The sequence below is a fragment of the Sparus aurata genome, chromosome 7 (assembly GCF_900880675.1).
Source record: "Sparus aurata chromosome 7, fSpaAur1.1, whole genome shotgun sequence".
In the NCBI taxonomy this organism is placed as follows: domain Eukaryota; kingdom Metazoa; phylum Chordata; class Actinopteri; order Spariformes; family Sparidae; genus Sparus; species Sparus aurata.
Genome location: NC_044193.1, coordinates 30,007,208 through 30,028,571, shown reverse-complemented (window position 1 = coordinate 30,028,571; position 21,364 = coordinate 30,007,208). Strand labels below are relative to the sequence as shown.

Genomic DNA, 21,364 nt, shown 5'->3' with positions numbered 1-21,364 from the left:
CTACCATTAGCGCTAACTGGTGCGCCAGTTTGCTGGGGCGCCTCACCCCTACATGAATTATGAAAATTGATAGTTAGGTATCACGTTCCTCATTGTTATCCTGGGTAGTCCCTTTTTTACAGATTAATAACCTGGCGTTTTCCCTAAAAGGCTCCACGTAGCAGCTGTTTCACTTTACGGACCAAAACAAAGGATGTGACTGGTCTCCATGGTAACCTTTGTTACCCCAAAATCTAGCGCGCTGCAGGCCGACGACCAGCTTGAGCACAGCGCCACCCTGTGGACATCCGTAGAGACACTGAAAATCCCTGTTACCAACGTTCACTCTCACAGCTACGTCAACACAACTAAACCACTCCTGTATACACAAACATGCGGCTCAGTGAGGCAGACCTACGGTTAGGGATACCGTGACGTATCAGAACACATGCAGGGCTGAAACTGGGAACAGTAAACACACTAGAGAAATACATTTATCTTCGATATGGCAGGAAAAGCACAGGTGTAATAATCAACATGAATTGCTACATTCAGTTCCCCCCTAAGTTATACCTAAGAACACCTTTAAGGGGCACTGAGTAGTTTTTGGGAATAAGTTTTTATCTGAAAAGAAAGATTTTCATAAACACACACAGTTTCATACTGTATTACTTTGTTTATATTTGGCGGACCCTGACACCTTTCTAGCTTCAAACAGTGTTCCGAGACCTTTTTTTTACTCAGCTTGTTTCTTCACTTATTGATAAGTTTGTATTATTATCTCATTAATATTATATTATACATCAAAATTCTGACTGTTAATTTATTCTCCAAAACCACATTATGCCCCTTTAATTCGAACAGTTATCAATGATATTAGTATGACTTTAACAAGTCAAGATATTCAATATGAGAAAGCTTTGAATCGCTTTAAAATCTAATCAATAGTCACTGGAGTGGATCAGAATTCAGGTTTATTGATACTTCACCAAATGCTCGGAAGATTACATCACAGTATTATGTATAGAACCATATAGCACTTTCATTTCTATGTATCTTACATTGAAAACTTTACAGTCTGGATTTTTTCATTTACTGTATGTATATATATATATATATATATTTATATATTCCCTAGCTTTTAGGGAAGAAAAAGTAGACATCCATAGTTGCGAGGGAAGGAATGCTTCTCAAAAAATATTTAAATGCACTTTAAATAATTACATACATCCTTCTTTTCAAAAAAGGCATGGAATAAACTCGGGAGGATCCAGGATGCAGAGATTCCGGTATCTCTGTCGAAGAGTGTTTTGGTTATGCTCTGTTCCTGAACCTTTCTGTGGTTGAACTTGACCCTTGAATGTGACAAAACACTGACAGGCATTCTAACCATCTGGGGCAGGTTGGTATACTGGGAGGTGTTAATACATGAGCCAGGATATGTACGAAAGAGTGTGGAAAATGGAATAAACAACCATCTCTTCACCATAGAGCGCCAATTGATGGATTAGTGGAGGGTTGAGTTGTGATTCAGAAGCCAGGAGGAGTTGACTCCATATTAAGTCCTTCAGTGTAAGGCTCACTGGGTCAACACACACAGGAATGCATGACAGAGTTAAGAAACCAGTCTTTCAACCAACCTTTCAATGTAAACCAGCAATTATCCTGGAAAAAAAAAAAGAAAAAGAAAAAAAAAGAAAAATCATAAAACAAGTTTAAGCAAATGAGCAAAATAAATCAGTAAAATCTCACTGGACAGGTAAAGACGACAGGATGGTCGCGTCACAGCGAGCAGAAACATCCCCCCCCCAAAAAAACTGCATTAGATCTTTGATAGTGTTGTAGGAGATGCAGCTTGCGTTCACCTGCAGCTGAGAGGCTCAGTCTCTTTAACAATTGCTACCAAATAACAGACATAAGAGAGAACATAAACATTAAAGTGACAAGCAATGCTTTGGGATGGACATCGATACATGAGGGTTCAGATATTACAACATGTTTTGATTAGATCAGCAAACTCACAATAAGGGCAACACTGACAGATGTCATCATTTTCTTACAGGCACAGGTGGCCAAAAGAGATTTTCACAAAGGGCAAATGTAAGGTTCATCAAATTCTGCGGTAACGTTCATTTGCTCTCAGCATGTAGATATACCTCATCTTTTAGGTATTTAAAAAAACAAACAAAAAAAAACAGAAAAACAAAGCATCAGTTTTGCAACAATGTCAATAAATTATTTGTTTACAGTTTTATTTCTAGTCATTACACTTTGAGATGAGAGTCAGGGGGATGATAAATGACTACAGTCAGCACAGAGTGCCGGTCACAGTGCTGTTCATCCCAGAGAGAAAGAAGAGAGGAAGGAAAGACAGGGCAAACACTTTCCTACAAGCTGAGTGCAGTAGAAAAGCTCAACACTTTAATGCTTTCAGAGTCCTGAACTGAGACAGAAAAGCTACAGTCTTTGTTGTCTTCCTCCTCACATTACAGCCCCTCTTTAATCTGTTCCAGTCCAAAAGAGGGGGAAAGTCTCTTATGTGTTCACTTGTGATACTCATTTCAATTTCTCCATCCCTCCATACACCTGACCACATACCCACATATTCTATGATGCAGGGGTCCGGGCAGGCGCCACCTCAGAAGCAGCGATGTGGAAGACAGAGCCGATGCGCAGGAAGAAGCGCCTGAGGACGGCCCGCAGCTCAGGGATAAGGTCAAACTGCATCATTTCACACAGGTGGGGGTAGTAGCAGGAGGCGTGGGGTTTGAACTGGAAAAGAGGCAGACAGTGAAAAAACTTAAATGAGCATGCTGTATGAAATTTGATCCCAGGGTGTAATCAGTGTATTTGGAAATATTAGGAACATAAATGAGTGAGAAAAGAAGGGCGATTTCTCAGGGATGTGTGGGTGCTGCTGGGAGGCCAAAGAGTTCACAGCAGGGTGTTAAATTTATGTGTTTAGGGCCATTTCTGTCCTCACAGATGTATGTTTTTGCTGTATTTTGCTGCTTTTAAAACGCAATTTCCTTGAATTATGATTTGTTGTTACAACAACCCAAATTTGACATCAGGCATTGCACAAGAGAATGGTGCCAGCTGGTCGACATGCTGTTATAATTTTGGTTGATGCAGTGGTTTGTGTGGTATTGGTGTTTTCCACTAAAGCTGGCTGCTTGGCGCCGACACTTTCTACTGCTTCAAGCTGTCTGCTGGGCTGTTTTCGATCCCAAAACTGCTACAATTGTGGCCTAAAATGCCCTGAAAAGAAAACCTGAGTCATGGGCTGCCATGAATCATCAGTGAATCATGCACTCACACTGAAAGTGCATGATTCATAGGTGACAACTCACTACAGTGTTTACAATCACAAACTTTTTTTTAGAAATTAAAAAAGACATAGACAGGTCAAAGATATTTTTGTTTGTAATTTTTAAGTAATATACACTTTATCAACCTTTCCTTGTATTTTTGCCTTTCTGTAACTTCTTATCCTAGTTCAATTTCCTCACAGTTTGAAAACGTTATGATCCAGAGCTCCATAATGTTTGAGTCCTGAAGCAGTGTGTTCTTGCCTTGTCATCAGACAGCCGTAGTGTCCTGGTGAGCAGCAGCATCAGCAGGCTGTTCCAAGCCTCTCTGTGGCTCTCTGAGGTCAGACTGATGAAGTAAGCCAGAGCTTCACTGCACACCCTGAGAGACACACACACCAGTTTTATTAGCATTATTATTATTACCACCATCATCATCATCATCATGCATCACTAACGAGACGCCAATCATGTAATGATTAACACCGCACATATGTATTGTTGATGTAACACATGAGTCAACTGCTCTAGTGCCGCTGTTCAGTGACAAACACAACAAGGTAATCTGTAGCACCCTCCAGCATAACCATGCACACTGTGTATGTTTCATAAATACTTAATGAGATATGAGCCATGTGTTAAACAGCTCACTCAACACCAGTCCTGCATGTTGTACCAGAAAATCACACACGGACGAGATTCTGTGGTAATGAGGATAAGCAACTGCTATAGAGCTCAATTGTAGTCTAAAAACTATAAAAATGTATATTCACATGTTGCACTGGGTGAAATGTTCCTTCATCTCCATGAACACGCACATTGTAGTGTATTTTGAGGAGATCCCACATACACCCTCCTGCTGCTAGAAATAATACTGCATCAAATCTGTGGCTGAAAAATACAGTTTTGGGTCTTGTCTGAGTAACCAGTCTCATTTCCAATGAAACGTCAGCCATCTTATTATGCCTGCATCAAATATTAATGATCATGAACTCACAGCAGCAGGCGTGTCTGGATATCAGGCCATGAGTCCTGCAGCTGAACATCAGAGTACATCCTGAACAAGATCCTCAGGCTGCAGGCTAGACTGCTGGTCTCCTGCTTCAACAAGTTGGGCTTGGACTTCCCTTTAAAGCCTGCGCCAAAAGAGAAAGACATCATTAGTTAAAAACAATTACGACAACAACAATAGAGGGCTTTACGGGACATAAAGGTAAGACACATAACTGAAACATTCCTAATTTGTTTCTGGCTTTCGTCTCATGTCACAACACTCTCAATTGCAAAGCACAAAATATCAAAACAATCATCAAGGGTGCACTGGGGGTTTTAGGGTAACAGCTAAGAACTACAATATCCCTGGTGTGAGTTTAGACAGGGACCTCTGTTGCATGGCGTTCTCTAGCCCTTTTTAAATGGCCTGTTCAAGGCAAGTCAGTTGCAGCTTTAACCTGCCTGTTCACTCTGTATAAAAGATACAAAGACATAATATGGGGTCATCATTGTTGCCCACAAGGCAGCAGGTTGAGAAAGGGGTGTGACGTTTTGATGATTTGTTTGTGTGCGACCCACAACCGGGAGATGTAAAGAGCAGCTGGCAGTAGCAGTTAGCAGCTTATTGAAGAAGAACAGCAACCTAAAATGTCTGTCCAGGAGGTCCAGGAGCTCCTTACCCTTCAAACAGAGGATGACATCAACAGCCATATAAAAGCAATGGTAAATGATTGTTATTGCTATATAATGCCATGGCTTTGTTTAAGTACTGTCCAGCATGTCTGTTATATGCCTGTTATTTGCATTGCATCTAGTATGCAATGCAAAAAAAAATAATCTAAAACAACAAGAAAAAAGGTCCTGAAGCAAACAATAGGGATACAATGTTGTGAGCAGAAATATCAAAAATCCTTTCTATGTACCTGCCCTCCAGAGCGCTGTCCTCTGTTCGTTGTTGGAGTTGAAGTCCTTGGCGAAAGTGTGTGACTCCAGCAGACAGTCCAGCAGCTTGAAAAGGTGTGCGGAAGTCATGTGTCTGTACATCCCCTGATCCAGCCCCGCCTCGCCTCCCTCAGCCTCCGACTCTAGAGCATCTCGCTGACAGAAAGACAGTTTAAGACAAGTTGAACAGTAGTACTAGTACATCTGACATTTTGGGAATCATTAAGGCTGTCTTTTTAAGGCGTGCCTCAGCTTGATCTGTTATTTTATCATCTATAACATTTCAGAGAAGTTTAAGAGCAATTATCAGCATCGATACCCTTTTTCTTATTCTTTTCTTTCACTGCTTCAACTGTGACATATTTTCCTCAAATGTATATAAAAAGGTGATCACAAAATAAGGTTGAGGCCAATGTTGAGACAACAATGAACCCATACAATAGCTGTTGTAACCTACCTGTGCAGCAGCCATGTTCTCAGCATCCTCCTTCTTGCTGGTTGCTGGGTAGAAGACAATGTTGTCTATGGTCTGGATGAGTTCAAGCTGTACCACACATTTAATCAGCAGCCCTGCAAACAGCTTCTGGTCTGAAACTCCTGTTGCACAGAGAAACCCGACACGTGTGGAGATATTAAGGGCAAAACTGACTTGATAAAAGGACAAAAAGTAACAATGCAGATCAATTTTAGAACGGCAGTAGAGTGACAAATTGGACCTACAACAATTAATCGATTAGTATTCAACTTTTAAATTGATCACTAACTATTTGGATAATATCTTTTTTTTCCCCATGGTCAAATAGATTTTCAAGTAGAATTTGTCTCCTACTACAAGTGTATATGTGAGTTTTTGCGCATGTGTGTGTGCTTGTAAATGCTGTATACTCACTTGCATTGGACTTGCCCTTCCAGGTGTCATCGCTGGACATCTGGCTGTGTCCTCTCTCAGACAGAGCTCTGTCATAGCTGCTCTGAGACTGGCTGTCAAAATCAACATCCTGGAGACACACAGCAACACATAACATGGACATTCACAGGTAAGTGTCATTCTTTTGTGGTGATTAGTAGGTAATGTAACAGTCTTTTGATTGGCTAAAAGCAGCCAATCAGAGAATAAGTATCTGCTGGTAATTGTTAAGTTATTGAGGTATGTGTTAATGTTCTTACAAAATGTTTGCTATCTGCAGTTTCCTCTTCCTGTCCAGCTGGTCGCCAAGTCAATAAGCTGAGGTGAAAAAGCAAACAGAAGGGCAGATCTGGAGTCAGATATGGTGATAACTTCCATCCTGTTGCATCACTGAAGCACAATAACTTACTTACACTAGCCAACATCCATAAATTTCCCATCAACTTCCCAATGACAAAACAGTGTTTTGTCTTCCAAACAGTTACAGTGAATTAAACAGCAGACTCAATGAAAGCTTTCACATGCAGTTTCATTAACATTTTCAGATTTTAAAAGTGCAGAGACTCACGCATGAGGGCTGGTATTTTGGAAGATCTCCAGCATACAGGAACAGGTGATCTGCCAGACCTCAGGGCTGAACTTCTCCCCGTTCAGAATCACCAGGTTCTCCAGACAGTTTGTCCCCGACCGAGCCAGCTGCTCGTTGTCTATAGAGGAAAGGTCACCACTTCAAAACATGTCGGACGCATATATAAATATTGCAAGCACGTCACTTTGGACAAAAGAATCCTGTTACAACAGCTGAATGTTTGGATTTTGATACTGTAATGCACAGCTTCATTGTTCATCTGCACTGGAGGAGAAATTCTGCTAAAAGGTACTTTTTAAGGCATTATTAAGGCATTATCGGGGCGTCTGTGATTTCAGCTTAGTTGCATGACCTTTCCTTTTTTCTCTGCGCCTTTCAGTTACTAATGAAAAAGGCAATATGTTTCTCAAAACACTAAAGAGGTTGGTTTGTAAGAAATGTATTTTGTAGAGGTCCAAAATGTGATAACAGTTATGTACTTTTTCTCTTTATTGAGGGGAGGGTAGTCTGCACATTATTGTGAGGGTCATCACATTTTAGCCTCATTTGAAATCATTAATTTATTTCTTTTAATGTCATACATACCACGCTGTAACATCATCTCTTCTAACTTTATTATGTGGGATGTGAAATGAGGCAAAAAAGTTACAGCTCCTCAGCCCCCTCAGCAACCTTCACTACCAGTGATAATATCAGTAGAAGGTGGAGTGTTATGTTAACGATGTCCAGTTCCACTTGCAATGTGCCATTTGGTGGCCATGTAAAAAGTTTTGTTCCATTCACGCATACGGTTTAAGTACAAGTAAAACATTTCGAAATGTTCATGCACATTTAGTAAAACAAATTGTAGTGACTCATTAACGTGATATATACTGTTTTGCCATATTACAGGGCAGGTGTTGGATTTTTTTGCTAATTTAAGAATAGGGGTGGGAGCAGAAATCAATTCCTGGATGTATCATGATTCTCTCTTAAACAATTATTGAGCTTGAGCTAAGATAATGAAAATAAATATCTGTTTATCTGCATCATCATACAGAGTGTACAAGAAAATATGAAGAACATCCGGTAAGTGTGTTTCAGCTCCTCCACCTCACCGCAATATTTTTTATACAGTCCCTTACTAATGTCCCCAACTACTGTCGACATAAATTTGTCACCCACCTTGCCTGACACACCACTGTAACTGTGTGAAAATGTCAGCCAGCAGGATTTCACTGAGAGGCTCATAAAACTGGGTGAACACATCACAGATGGCGTACAGAGCGTGGTTACATGTTGTTGTCATCCACTCCGTTTTCTGCAAGCAAAGAAGAACAGAAGGTTTTTAAAAATCACCCTGCTCTCATTATGTGCGTGTACATAAATCATTGGCAGTTTTTACGGTCTTCTGCTTCTCCAAACCTCAAAAGAGGATATCCTTCAAATACTTAGGTGGCCTGTCAAAACATAAAACAACCATGGGAGCTGGCGGCCTCTGACCTCTGTCTGCTGCTCAGGGAGCTTCATGTTGTCAAAGATGCGGAAGACGATTCTGAAGAGGTCGTGCCACCAGTGCTTCTCGAACGTGTGACCGTAACTCTTCATGATTTCAAACATGACTGTGAGACCTCTGTCAGAAGCAAACACAAACATCAGACACATACGTGTGGTTACTCCACAGCTCTGCAGCCAGTTTCGGATCAACAGCACTGCAATATGAGTCAGAGACTTCTTTCAACTGTACTGATGTCATCTATTCAACCAATGTCTTGATATTTTTTATTTAGTCCTCGTGGACCTTGGTTGATAAAAGCGTTAACATTAAGCAGCAAGTCATGTATAAACAGTAAGTGCCTAAATGGCCAGAGCGAGAACAGTGTAGTTATAATAGGAGCCACAGTCAGAAATTCATAGACATGGTTCTTTTGGATTTAAATACTTTAAGTGTGCTGGGCCAAAAATGTAGAACAGCTCAATAGATGATAATACATACTTAGACTGCATGTAAAAACAGATATAAAAACATTTCATTAGAGGAAAGTTGAGTAGTGGAAGAATGTTTTGTACTCTCAGTAAAAATGCAATGTGACAAACAAATACTTTCGTTGATTTTAATTTTTTTTTAAATGAACATTGAGCAAGTTCCAGTATAAATTACCACAAAATATTGAAAAGTGCATGTCCCCCTCAGAGCCTAAGGATATACTGACATCTTCAAATGTCTTATTTTGTTCAACCAACACTCCCAAACTAAATAAACACATTTATAATACAGAGCACAAAAAAGCAAATCCCAGCCTCTTTTCTTTTTAACATCTTTGTTGATAATTGTTACAGTATAATGATGTTGTCTCAGATGTTTCAGATTTCATTTGTATAACGAGTTATACCTACAACAATTAATTAAATTTGGGTGCACTAAGTTGTATGTAACTTTTGTTGTTTTAATCCATTCATGCTTCAGTTTTATGCATAGCAACTTGTTTGTTACATCCTATTGAGTTTGTTTCATTCAATTTATTTTATGTCTTACATGGAAACTGGAAGTTTTAAAAGACACTGAGGTCAGTGTAGCTAAAACTGTAACAAAAAAAAAAAAAAAAATCGTCATCACAGTTAAGTGATAGTTTGCGCTGTTTCCTACCTGGTGCGGACATCCAGCTTGCAGCGGTTGATGATACAAGAAAGCTCAAACAGGATGGGAAACCAGCCACGAACCCAAACCCGATCACCAGGGGCAACATTCATGTCATCACTGGTGTATTCCCTCAGGGTCTGGACAGGGACGCAGGAGAAGATAAATTCAAAAAGTTCAATATCACAGAATTATATTAAACTATTTGCAAATTATACATTTGCAGTGAACCAGTACAGTAAAAGACAGTTGCTCCTACCTGTGGCCTTTCTGAGACGTATTTAGCGCAGTGTCGTATGAGTCGGATAGCCTCCATGCTGGTGTCAGGGAAAGCTGCATTGCACACAAACTCTGACAGGCACTTCACTGCATCCTGGAACGAATCAATAGCAGCTGCAAAGTGCTCCCGGAAGGTGTTCACTGAGGGGAGAGTGATGAAGAGGAGGAAAGACAGTAAGAAAACAAGAAGGAACTGGCTGCTAATTCGATTTGTTGCTTGGTTGGTTTATAAATCTTAGGAAATCTCAAAGCCTTATCAAAGCAGTTTTGAAAAAAGACAACATCTGCCACTTATTATTTATCACCTGAGGAAAGAGTTATAGTCATACTTACTGACGATGTGCCCGGTGGTCTGGAAGGCCAGCTCCACTATCGTCTCATCGTGGTCAGAGGCTGCCTGGTGAAACACTGAGAAGATGTTCTTCCAACCAGAACGGATGTTAGCTGCCTGGGAGTTTACCATCTGAGCCACACACCTGATCACCATGTCTCTGATAGTGGGGGACCTAAAGGGAGGATGTAAACATGGCGTAATGCTGTGTTTTTTAGAGTTATTATAACTACAATATATGATGGCATTAATATTTTACTGAAAAAACACTTTTCTTTTGTTTATATCTACTGTATATAACCAATGTGTGTCCAACCTTTGTTACTTCTAAATATCCATAGCTCAGTTACGTACCTGTTTTTTTTCATGATGTGCTCGAAAGGCCTCAAGAAGTCTTTCTGGAAGCGGAAGTTGGCCAGCTCTCCTTTCTCCAAAAACTTCATGGAAAGCTGCCTTAGTGAGTCCACAGCAAAGATGGCTACATCCTCATTGGGATTACAGCCCACCTACAGGAAGACATATGTAAGTGGAGCTCAGACATCCATCCCAAATACTCTGGGTTACTCAAAGTAATCACAATGAATTTGAGTAACCCAGCTTGATCAGTATGACTAATTAAACCTGCATTTATTGATTTTTTAGCCACTCAGGGGCAGCACAACAAACTATAAACAAAACACTGATATATTATCACCTCAAACAGATGATAAGGCAGATGTGTTAGTGATGGTTGCTAATGTCTACATCCAGCAGACATGAAAAAACACTAACACTCATGGCTCTATAGCTGCTACATGCTCCACTCTTCAGTCAGGTAGTAATACTTTGGTGCTTAACCACTACGAGTGACCTCTTCCATTATTACATACATGTAAAATGATCATTTAATCTGTAATCACACAAGACTAGTCTTATCAGGGCACACCATGAGAGAAAACTAAATTGTCTCTTCCTCAGCAGCCACATCACAAGTATCATTTAAATGTTTTGTCAATTTCTGCACGAGTTACAAGCATAACTACATAACTACATTCAGTTCTAATAACAGATTGTTGTGGCTGTATTTTACTATGACAACCTTTTGCTGTCATTACTGATCCAATGTCCAGTCCCATTTTGGATCTTTGTATTAAAAAACTGTCCATCTGTATTTCAGTGAAACTGCATTATAAATGAAAAGCTCTGTAAAGGAGAGTTTCAGTGCATTAACCTGTTGGCGTGCTGTGTGCTTGAACTTGTGCAAACAATCTCAGGCCCAAAAGATGCTACATTTAACTTAAAATATAAAATAAATGAAAATGTCTGGCTGCAAATGCAAACACACAGCCTGTGTGGGAATCATTTAAAAACCTATGTAAAGTTTTCTCTGTAGTCTTCAAGGCATTAGAGGACAGAACTCTGCGAAGAGCAACAGGATGCGGTCTCCGGCGCAACCCTTCACTGACACAGATGATATTGTAGATGATGCTTCTGCCTGTTTAAGAGTTTTCAGGTTTTTCAATGCTTCACCAACCTTATTGAAGTGGTCTCCGATGACCTGCCAAATTCGAGACCACTGTAGCCTAATGCGGTTCATGTTGTAGTAAGAGATTTCCACAATCTTCTGTAAGCTAAACATCCGCGGCTGGTGTGCTGAGGCCAGCTCATCCATGGACACCGCACACAGCCAGCGCACAAAGTCCACTGTAATCAATTAAAAAGCAAAACACCATGAATATCTTCATTTTCTTTTTAACATACACAACCAGTGTTATTGTGTGTAATGGTGAAGACACACTCACCGATTGCATTGCCATCTAGTCTAGTGGAGCCGGTGAAGATCCTGCAGATGTAAAAGTAGTTTATCACTTGCAGTGGACAGAACTTTCATTTATCGTGAAGAAAAGATACAGATGCATTCATTAGGTTATTAATGTCCTGTATGTGAGCCCTCCGTCGTACCTGTCCACAGCTACTACCACACTCTGAGAGCTGGTCTCTCCAACTGACTCCTGGATGTGAGCCATCTGTCTCTTGTCCTGGCTTCCCACCAGATTACCTGCAACACCAAACATATTCAAAACAAGCCAGTGTATTCAGTCAGACACATAGAACAAATGTATGTGACCTTTAAAAAGACAGTGAGAAAGGGACAATGCAGAATGTAGAAATGTGCACGTGTCTGTTGTAATTTATCAAAACCTTTGTTAAGCCATTGTTTCCATTTTAAAAAATGGCTGCTTTTGAGTTAATAAAGGCTGTTCAGTGGCTTCAATCAAGTTTAACTACAGCTACTGTAGAAGCACAACTTGAAGTTTCGACAGGAATCCTTAAGATAGAGACAATTATGCTGTGTGGGTAATGTAATTGTGTCTCACCCAGTCCCAGGGGCATGAACTCCTCCGTGCCGGAGGGTAAGCCCCTGATGCCCACGTCCTTGTCCCGGACCACCCCTGAGATGTATCGCGTCTTTACCCCAGTGCCGATCAACTGGGCGAGCTCCAGCTGACTGATACACCTCAAGATCTAAAACAGACACAAACAACAAATTACTTTCAGGAGCTGTATGTTTTATTTATTTATTTAGATATCTTATTACAACCTTAATAAAGCCAGGGTTTATTGAAGGTTTGTTGTAGGAGCCAAATTGTGCTTTATGTTGATTCTTATATTTTCTTTCTTCTTATTAATCTTTGAGTGAGAGTAAGTGTGTGTGTGTGCGCGCGTGCATGTGTATGGCCACAGGTCTGTCCCCATCTCGAGGTTGCTTGGGAGGCTGCTAAAGGAGGAACCCAAGGTGGAAGGCCTTAAGAATCCCTTCCCATTCGAAGCTTCTATTACGAGTTTTCAATAAAGCTTTGAATGTCCGTCAGTGTTTGTCAATGTCTGTCAATCATAATCTATGAACTCAACACTTTAAAAAAACATAAAAACATCTGCAGACAAAATCCTAAATTTCATTGGTTTGATTCAGCAGATTAAAGGAAGTCATTTTCAATAAGAGCATTAAAGCCAATAAAGATCTTTTTGCAACTGTGATTACTTGAGTTACTGGAAAAGTGACTTAGAATTCAAATGTTAATATTCTGGATGAAGCTACAAACCTTCAAACTGTTCTGTACCACTTTACTAGCATTTGTGAGTTACCTGTATTCTATCACACACTTAAAGTTACTTCTGAGAATATTTCTCTGTACCACTAATGTTCATCATCCCTATCAGCAGGAAGTCACCTCATGCCAGGAGTTGCCCAGGTAGTTTCCATCAGTGTGGGCCACAGTGATCAGGGTCTTGATGGTGTCAATGTTCTTCTGCTTCATCTCTGTGATGCTGGAACTGGCTGTCAGTAAGGTGAATCTGGCCAGGGCCTGAACGTATGCGTCTCGCTCCAGCTACAGACAGGTAGGCCGGTTACGACACAGTCACGGTTTCATTTGGTCTTCATTACTGAGCCAATTTGAATATGAAACATTACTGATGTATCATGTAAAATAAATTCTTCAAATAAGAAAGGTCATGATCAACACGGTTTACACCTGCTTGCAGTTATAAATACAAGGCTTAATTTATGTATTAAACATGAGCTGACCTGCATGCTGAAAATGCAGGCGATCCTGATGGCACATCGAATGCCCTCCAGACACAGTGAGGCCACCTCTGGGTCGTCACAATCCTGCAGTCCCACACTGAAAGCTGCCAGCAAGGGAGTCCACGCCAGCTGCAACACACAGAAATACATTTACAGTACATCCACATCTGATATTTTACTGGGACACAATATGAATCCCGCAGAAAACGATCTGGTTCAATCAGGAATGAAAGGTAAACGAAACAAGTGCAAAGTGACACCTTGAACATGGGCCTGACATGCTCCAGGTGTGTAGCACTGAAGAAGGGGGCCTGAGCATGGCTGACTGCCTCCATCAGAGCCTTTGCCGTCTTGGCCATCTGCTCCATCTCCATGTTGTACAACAGGCGACGCTGCTTCTCACTCGCTACACCTGGAGAGAGAAGGACATTCATGTTTGTAATGTTTTCATGTTTTTCAGCAAACAGAGATGTTGAGCCTGAAGGAAACCACAGTGATAGATCACTCGTCTGCTGGCCTTCTCTTCTTACCAGCCTGAGGGTGACATTCTGTTCAGAAAGCAAACTTTGGAGAAAATTGTTATTTTGAATGAGTTATCCTGAATCCTGAATGTGTATGAAAGCATACTTGTACTTACTCTGCTTGGTGGACTTTGGGGTGATTGAGAACTCTTTGCTCTCCTTCATGGCAATCTTCTTGCCTGCAATCTCATCATATATGGCGGATAAATACTCTTCAGGCAGGTCTTTACTGTCGTTAATACCACGATTCATCTTGATATACTGCTCCTTCGTCATCTTGTTCTTCACCTACACAAATGAAAAGGATCAAGTAAGGTAGTTGGGAGTGATTTATTGAAAGGGAGGACATGGGAGTGTGGGGATGTGACACAGCAAAAAACATTTCTGTCCAGCTTTTCAAGCACTGAATGTGCATGAACCAAAATGTCCAATATCTTCCCAACATTAGGTGTTAGCATCCATCATAGATTAGAGATGCAGAATTATTTGTTACCGCACCTTTTTAGTTTAGCTTGATTTTTATGAAACTGCACAAAGAAAATGAACCCAACCGGCTTGTTTATGTACATACCGTTAACAAGCAAGTTCGTACAGAACCTGCCAGTTTTCTGACTGGGACTTTGAAACCCGAAAAACACAGATAATGGAAGGGGAGGAGAATGTGGAATAATAAAGTTGGCCACGGTCTTCATCAAGTGTCTCAGATTATTAAAGTCAGGAAAAGAAACAAACAGAGCACCACTGAGGCAAACAGGAAACAGAATGCTGCTGTTTTGTTTTGTCTTGTGTAATGCTGTTTGTTGATGGCAATAAGGAAAAGTAAATAAGATGCATCACAGTACAAAGTGTTTTTCTTGCGACACAGTTTCATAATCTCTCTTTGTTACTCTCTCACTTTTTCTCCCTTGCATTATCCTTGCTCTCTGCCATATATTCAACCTGCTGTTCCCAGACTTTAAATTTCACATGCAATTTCCCCTGTCACAGTGGTCTGTCAGCAGTGATAAATCAGAGGCAGCTGCTATTTATAGAAGGCTGCATTGAGACAGAAAAAGACCTGCCCTGGCTCCCTCATTCATGTGAATGCTCCAGTGGTCAATGCAGCCATACCGGAGGACTTACAACATACTTCTGTCAGATATTTTATATTTTCAATTTGTATACCCTGTGATACTGTTGTTCTGTTACATATATGCAGCATCTATTGCATGTCTGCCCATCCTGGGAGAGGGATTCCTCCTCTGTGGCTCTTCCTGAGGTTTCTTTTTTCCCCTGCTAAAAGGGTTTTATAGGAGGAGGGGTTTTTTTGGCCACTTTTGCCACAATGCAACATGTCATCCTCTAAGCTGGCATCCTTTTGGCTGTGACCAACTAAACACATGTAAGCACTGCTAGATTATTTTGTGCTTTGGTTATACTATTTATCTAGCAGTTGGCATACCAAAAACACAAAACAATTGTCACCATAGACACGATCAGCCCTGTATTTCTTTCATTTTACCTGCACATAACTTTGCTGTGGCATTTTAGTAAATAATGACAGGCTCATAGATGCTGATCATGGCGTTGACGTGGGTAGGACTTAAAAAAATCCACAGTTCTCACCTGAGGACTGTGCAGGTCTGTGGTGAGCATAATGATGGAGTATGCCAGCACGTAGGCAGTGTCTGCACTGGCAAACAGAGTCTGTCTGTAAAAGAGGAAACATATCAGGCAACAGTGAGCTGCTGCAACAGTCTAATGTTTGGCTTGTTCCTAATCAAATGAAAACTCGTAAAGACTAAAAGAAAACAAAAAACCCCACCTCATTTGTGCAAAAAAATGTCTCGAAGTCCCTGTCTTATAATAATAGATCTGATTTTAGGCCTTACCCCTGGTTGCACTCAAGATATCGAGCAGCAAACTTCTCCATCAGTCTGTCAATCTTCTGGGCCTCACCAGGCAGCCTGAAGCCTTCCAGGAATGCTCTGAGAGCCGACACAAAGTCCCGCCCACAGAAGTCCAACTGGTCAACATAGCAGTACATCGCTTCTTTATTGAACTTGATGTTCTCTCCCAGGTACTCTCCAACCTGGGTCTGTGCACAGAGGTAAAGATGTTGAGGGATTACTAACTTGAATTAAGGTTTTTGTTGCTTGAGAACACAGTGTTATTAATTTAAACAGCTTGTGTAATCCCTCACAGTGTCCAGTCTGTCCTCCTGGTGTAGGAACTGTGCAATGTCCTCGGCTGTGGCACCCAGCATGCCCTGGTCCTGCAGGTACTGGATACCTCGCTTCGGCTTCTTGTTGAAGCTGTCGAGAGACGAGAGGAAAACATCAGTGCTAGTCGTCTCTAAACATAAACATTATCATGCTAATCCATTGTTGAAGCCTGATCCTAACGTAAATTTTAACCAGGCAGAGAAAAAAGGAGCTCACAGTTCAATGCCATGCTCGATGATGTCTTTCTGTTGCTTGATGACCTCGTACTGCTCCGGATGGTCAGCTTGGGAAATTGGGACGCTGGAGGAGACGGTGGAGTCTAGCGAGCTGATGCTGTCCCGACGTCCCGTCAGCTGCTCTGGGAGCTTCAACTCTCCCCCCTCACTATCAGATGGATGCTCCTGGCCTGGAATCAATTCATGCACACACAATAATTATATATGTAGACTTCCAACCTCTCCTGAGCATTGTTAAGATATGTACTGCACACCACATTGCTTACCCAGGTTAGCTTGAAGGTTTGGATTGACATACATGTCTTTACTCCACTCCACCATACATTTGAGGATGGAAACCAGACACTCCAAACCCTTTTTACGAAGACTCAACTCCTGCGGATACATAGCACAACACATAAGTAAATGCTGACCACTATATAGCTAAATGTATAATTATAACCATGTAAGCAGGGAACAACTTAATAACTAGTATCAACTAGTAACTGCAAGGTCACCAGACTCCTTTAAAAAATTGTGTAATTCTGAGAGCTGTTTAGTGAGGATACTTGTAAATTCTGCACTAAATGCAATACACTACATTTTTTGTCTTGTAATAAGTGCTGGTTGCTGTGCCAGCTTGTCTGCCTCTGTGTCTTAACATAAAATTCATGAATGTAGACAACATTTTACTGACGGCAAACATGTCAAATTTTATAAATACAGAAAACAGTGACAAATACAGTCTTCTATTTTGCCACATAAGGAGAAAGTCCCAAGACCTCAACAAAAAACTGTGCATTTCTGAGTTAGGAAAAATGTTTTAAACTTTGTGTAATGCTGTCTGACATTTTTTGTATAATTTGGGCCCTTTGTTAAAGGTGCACTATGTTAGAACTTAAGTTGAAAACAGTCAAAAATCAAAATGATCAAAGTTAAGATGTCTATGTATTGTGTTACGAGAATATTTACTGAAGTTAGCATGCTAAACAGTACAGTAAAACTCCTGTTGTAGCAGTCTAAACACCAACACTCCTCTGGTGCTCCAAGATCCCAGTTCAGCTTGATGAAAGGCTAGGTGGCCAATTCCTACATATCAAACCATTAATTCTGCAAAGTATATAGTTATATCTTACTTAGTGTAAAAAACATGGCGTCCATTTAACCCATCGACGTAAGAATTCATTTGCAAATAAAGCAGGGAAGGGAAATCTGATCACAAGTAGTCTCTCGAGACGCATGTTAATGCCAGGTGTGAATTGACAGACTTAGAGCAGTCAACTTGTGATCCAGTCATTTGGTACAGATGTTAATACCAGGTCAGAAAAGGGCCAAAGATGACCTGTTTAATCAAAACTCATGCTCCTGTTGTGATGAGCCTTACAATATACAACAATGTACCTGCAGAGGGGTCATCCCAAGCTCCTGACCACTCCTGCCCTGAGCAATCTTCGACAGGTCGTTGACAAGGCGCTCAAAGATGTTGGCGGCATTTAAGTCGCAGTCGTAGTTCACGTAGATGTCAACCACGCACTGGGCATCTGGGGGGGGGGGGGAGATATGTTGTTAAAATAATTACTGGATTTGCAGCAATCCAAAAAATCTCTGCTCGGGGTTTTCCTGCAGAAAGAATTTAAAGGCTCTAATGGTAGACTTTACTAAAACCTGACCATGGTGTGAAAATAAAATACACCATGGCAGGGCAATCCACTTGCTAATGCATTTCAGTATCAACTTACACTGGCAAAGCCTTTTTTCGAATGTTGTGAGACATTAATTTATCAGCCATGCCACCAACTGTTTCTGCTCACTGCATTCAGCAGTAGCTCATACTTACAGAGCACAAAATAACTCAATATTTGATCTGTGCCAGCAATAGTGACAACTATAGCAGAATCATGAGAAGCAGCTACAGCTGCGAGAGCAAAGTCCCTTCCCTTTAAGTCATGCACCTTGGAATGTACATATGACAGCAATTTAATATTCTGGTCTCAATCTGAATAAGTGGGACACTTTGACATTAAAGTTCTGAAATGTAACATTTATGTGAGACACGTCTTAACATAAATCCTGAGGCAGCACAAGTTTACACAGAGAGATTAAATACACGTCTTGCTCTGCCTTATACAATATAATTCTCAAATCAGTATTCTGTCCATTTCGTAACACAAATAAAATCAGTTTAAATCAGCTATTAAAACACAATGCACACTCTGACTGGAGTTGTTGAGGAGATTCCTTTCATGTCACATCAGTGTCATGTATCAAAAGAATCTTTTACTCTCACTGTGCACAGCTATAAATAACCCTTGTACAACCTCATAATCAGACCAGCTGTCTCCCTCCTCATACTTTATTCATCCATACCAACTGCAAGGAAGAATAAATGAGTACCAATGCCTTGAGGCTATTTGCACAGGAGTTATATCACCTGGGGACCTCTTGTAAATTGTAATAATTATGGAGTTTGTCTGTGGTCTCAATTTCATGCATCTTACCTGCTGCACTTCACCAAACACAGAGGCTATGTGATATAATGTTATAAACATCTTGTTTCTGTTGTCAGTCTACTGAACAAGTAAGAAATTGATTGCAGCTCATAGTGCTGAAGAGCACTAAGGCTATAATGACATTTTGATAGAAACTGAACTACTGCAGACTGGGAACACCCCACAAGCGCTGCAGTTCTGGAGATGCTCTGACCCAGTCATCTAGCCATCACAATTTGGCCCTCGTCAAACTCGCTCCAATCCTTACACTCGCCCATTTTTCCTGCTTCTAACACATCAACTTCAAGGACAATATGTCCACTTGCTGCTTAATATATCCCACCCACTAACAGGTGCCATGATGAAGAGATAATCAGTGTTATTCACTTCACCTGTCAGTGGTCATAATGTTATGAACAATGTATTATTGCAATATACAAAAACTAATGACTGACTTTAAATTTTCTTTATCAGTATTTTGTTCTCATTCATTTCCTCATGCAGAGGCACATTCTATAGCCTAAAAAATCCTTTAAATCCCTTTCAGGGAACCAAAAATAATGTGTATAGAGTGAGAGACATTTTGTAGAGTTATGAATACAGGTGTATCTTGAGGTTTTGGCTTGCCCTTTGGTGTGCCAAAGTTTGCTTTTACAACTTGAAATACTTCATATCAGAAAAGGACTTTAGTTGACTGTATTTTTATCCTCTTAGCTTTATTTTGAGGAAAGATTGTATCAGTGGTACCTGCACAGATGCGTGTTAGTGTCTGGATAACCATCCACTTGTGCTCAAAGGAGCTGGTCGATGTCTCCAGAATGGTCAGAAAAATCTCACGGAAAAAAACCTGAGGATCGTGGACGAAAGGAGATAAAAGTCAGAGTCATTACAACAACATAAATGTTGAACTAAAAGTTTTAAAAAGCTGTTACTTTTCATCTGCGTCCTGTACCTCAATCTGCATCTTCAGGTGGACCTTGAAATGTGACAGCAAGGTAAGGAAGATGGCCAGTGACAACTCAAAAACCTCAGGCACAGACGAGACGCCATTTTTGGACAGCGCCACACACAGATACTGTTTGATGGCATTGACGAACATCTCATGAGTGCGAAACACAGGCCCGGCACCCTGCAGCACGGAGAGCAGCAGCTGCAGGGAGACAATCTTGGATCGCAATTCGTGGGACCTGCAGGGTCAGAGAAGTTGTACAGTATGTGCATCAGTTACACCATTCACTTAAGGTTTAAAGATTAAAAAATGGACATCTATAGAGGCATATTCTTGGGCATTCTGTGTGGAAATTGTCCCAACAATCAAAAGTGTTATAGTTTACTCTGATTTTAGGGAAAGCAAGGGTATAATAGTGTTTCATCATGGTAATTATTTATTGTAGGCCAGACTGACTTCTTTGTGAGCTTCTTCCGGGCTCAGTTTACTCTGGCCTATTTACAATGACTGGTTCAGGTCTAATGTTACAGTAATTAGAGATGACAGAGCCACACCAGGGTGGAAAAGAGCAAGTTAACCTCTGGAGACTGAGATGAAGCACTAAGAGTAAAGCCGAAACTTTTTTTTGGAAAACTGTGCACAGAGTATGAGTGTTGATGATTTAGGATGCCTGTTCTGTATTACCCTACAGGTAACCATCATACATGATGATTCTAGATAAGGATGCCAGGATGTTACAGGACATGGTCTTAAAATATCTTCATGTTTTGATGTAACCAACCAAAAAGTCCAACTGAGATATGGTCATACTTTTAAGAAGTCGTTATAAAAGTTTTATGTATTTAGAGGTAGGAATTGTCACAAAAAAAAAAAAAAAAAAAAACACCACACACTTTGGGTCTGGGGGTCCATCAGCGAGGGGTTTCATGGATAGTTTGCACAGAGAGCGGAACACCAGAAAGGCATCTTTCTGAAGGATGTGAGAGAAACGGGCAGCGCTGTGGGGTCCCTGCAGAGCCTCAGCATCCTGAGACAGAGGAAGAAAGGCAGTCGAATCAAAAAAAAAGGCACAGCTACAGCTCTGATTTGTCCTTTCTGTGTTGAGCGGTTCCATATTGATTGAGGTTGTGGCAGATTTCTAGATGTCTACTAAATACCTGAGGCTGAAGTTTAGAATCATTCTCCCTTAAGAAGTTTCCATAATAATCCAACAGCAGTAATGCATGTCACTACTTACTACTTCTCCATCATGTGTAAAACTGGAGTCAGCATTCTTTTTAACCATAACAAATCCTCATTTTGCCTTGGCTGTGCAAAAGTGTGACAGATGAGAGAACTGACAGTGCTGGTGATCAGTTTTGCTTGATAAGAATCAAATAAGTCGAATTCTTCTAGCCAAAATAACTGTGTGTATATGTATGTGTATACACACACACACACACATTAATATATGTATATATAAAGTGAATT

The 21,364-nt window shown here is 40.7% G+C and overlaps 1 protein-coding gene across 1 annotated transcript in view; it reads right to left on the bottom strand.

The window, feature by feature from the left end:
- Nucleotides 1-936: 936 nt before the first annotated feature.
- Nucleotides 937-21,364, bottom strand: part of arfgef2 (ADP-ribosylation factor guanine nucleotide-exchange factor 2 (brefeldin A-inhibited)) — a 28,229-nt gene continuing 7,801 nt past the window's right edge. Inside the window, exons 9-39 of the mRNA XM_030423397.1 lie at nt 20,788-20,921; nt 19,898-20,132; nt 19,693-19,792; nt 17,858-17,997; nt 16,744-16,852; nt 16,458-16,647; nt 16,220-16,331; nt 15,909-16,114; nt 15,643-15,727; nt 14,154-14,325; nt 13,777-13,928; nt 13,517-13,645; nt 13,161-13,319; nt 12,306-12,453; nt 11,890-11,986; nt 11,730-11,770; nt 11,462-11,631; nt 10,303-10,454; nt 9,951-10,123; nt 9,598-9,758; nt 9,348-9,478; nt 8,204-8,333; nt 7,886-8,021; nt 6,701-6,839; nt 6,393-6,450; nt 6,115-6,223; nt 5,683-5,822; nt 5,207-5,381; nt 4,288-4,426; nt 3,555-3,672; nt 937-2,751 (exon numbers count right to left, since the gene is read on the bottom strand). Of these exons, the coding sequence (XP_030279257.1) occupies nt 2,587-2,751; nt 3,555-3,672; nt 4,288-4,426; nt 5,207-5,381; nt 5,683-5,822; nt 6,115-6,223; nt 6,393-6,450; nt 6,701-6,839; nt 7,886-8,021; nt 8,204-8,333; nt 9,348-9,478; nt 9,598-9,758; nt 9,951-10,123; nt 10,303-10,454; nt 11,462-11,631; nt 11,730-11,770; nt 11,890-11,986; nt 12,306-12,453; nt 13,161-13,319; nt 13,517-13,645; nt 13,777-13,928; nt 14,154-14,325; nt 15,643-15,727; nt 15,909-16,114; nt 16,220-16,331; nt 16,458-16,647; nt 16,744-16,852; nt 17,858-17,997; nt 19,693-19,792; nt 19,898-20,132; nt 20,788-20,921 (4,305 nt within the window). The 3' untranslated portion in view covers nt 937-2,586. The remainder of the gene's footprint in view (nt 2,752-3,554; nt 3,673-4,287; nt 4,427-5,206; nt 5,382-5,682; nt 5,823-6,114; nt 6,224-6,392; nt 6,451-6,700; nt 6,840-7,885; nt 8,022-8,203; nt 8,334-9,347; nt 9,479-9,597; nt 9,759-9,950; nt 10,124-10,302; nt 10,455-11,461; nt 11,632-11,729; nt 11,771-11,889; nt 11,987-12,305; nt 12,454-13,160; nt 13,320-13,516; nt 13,646-13,776; nt 13,929-14,153; nt 14,326-15,642; nt 15,728-15,908; nt 16,115-16,219; nt 16,332-16,457; nt 16,648-16,743; nt 16,853-17,857; nt 17,998-19,692; nt 19,793-19,897; nt 20,133-20,787; nt 20,922-21,364) is intronic.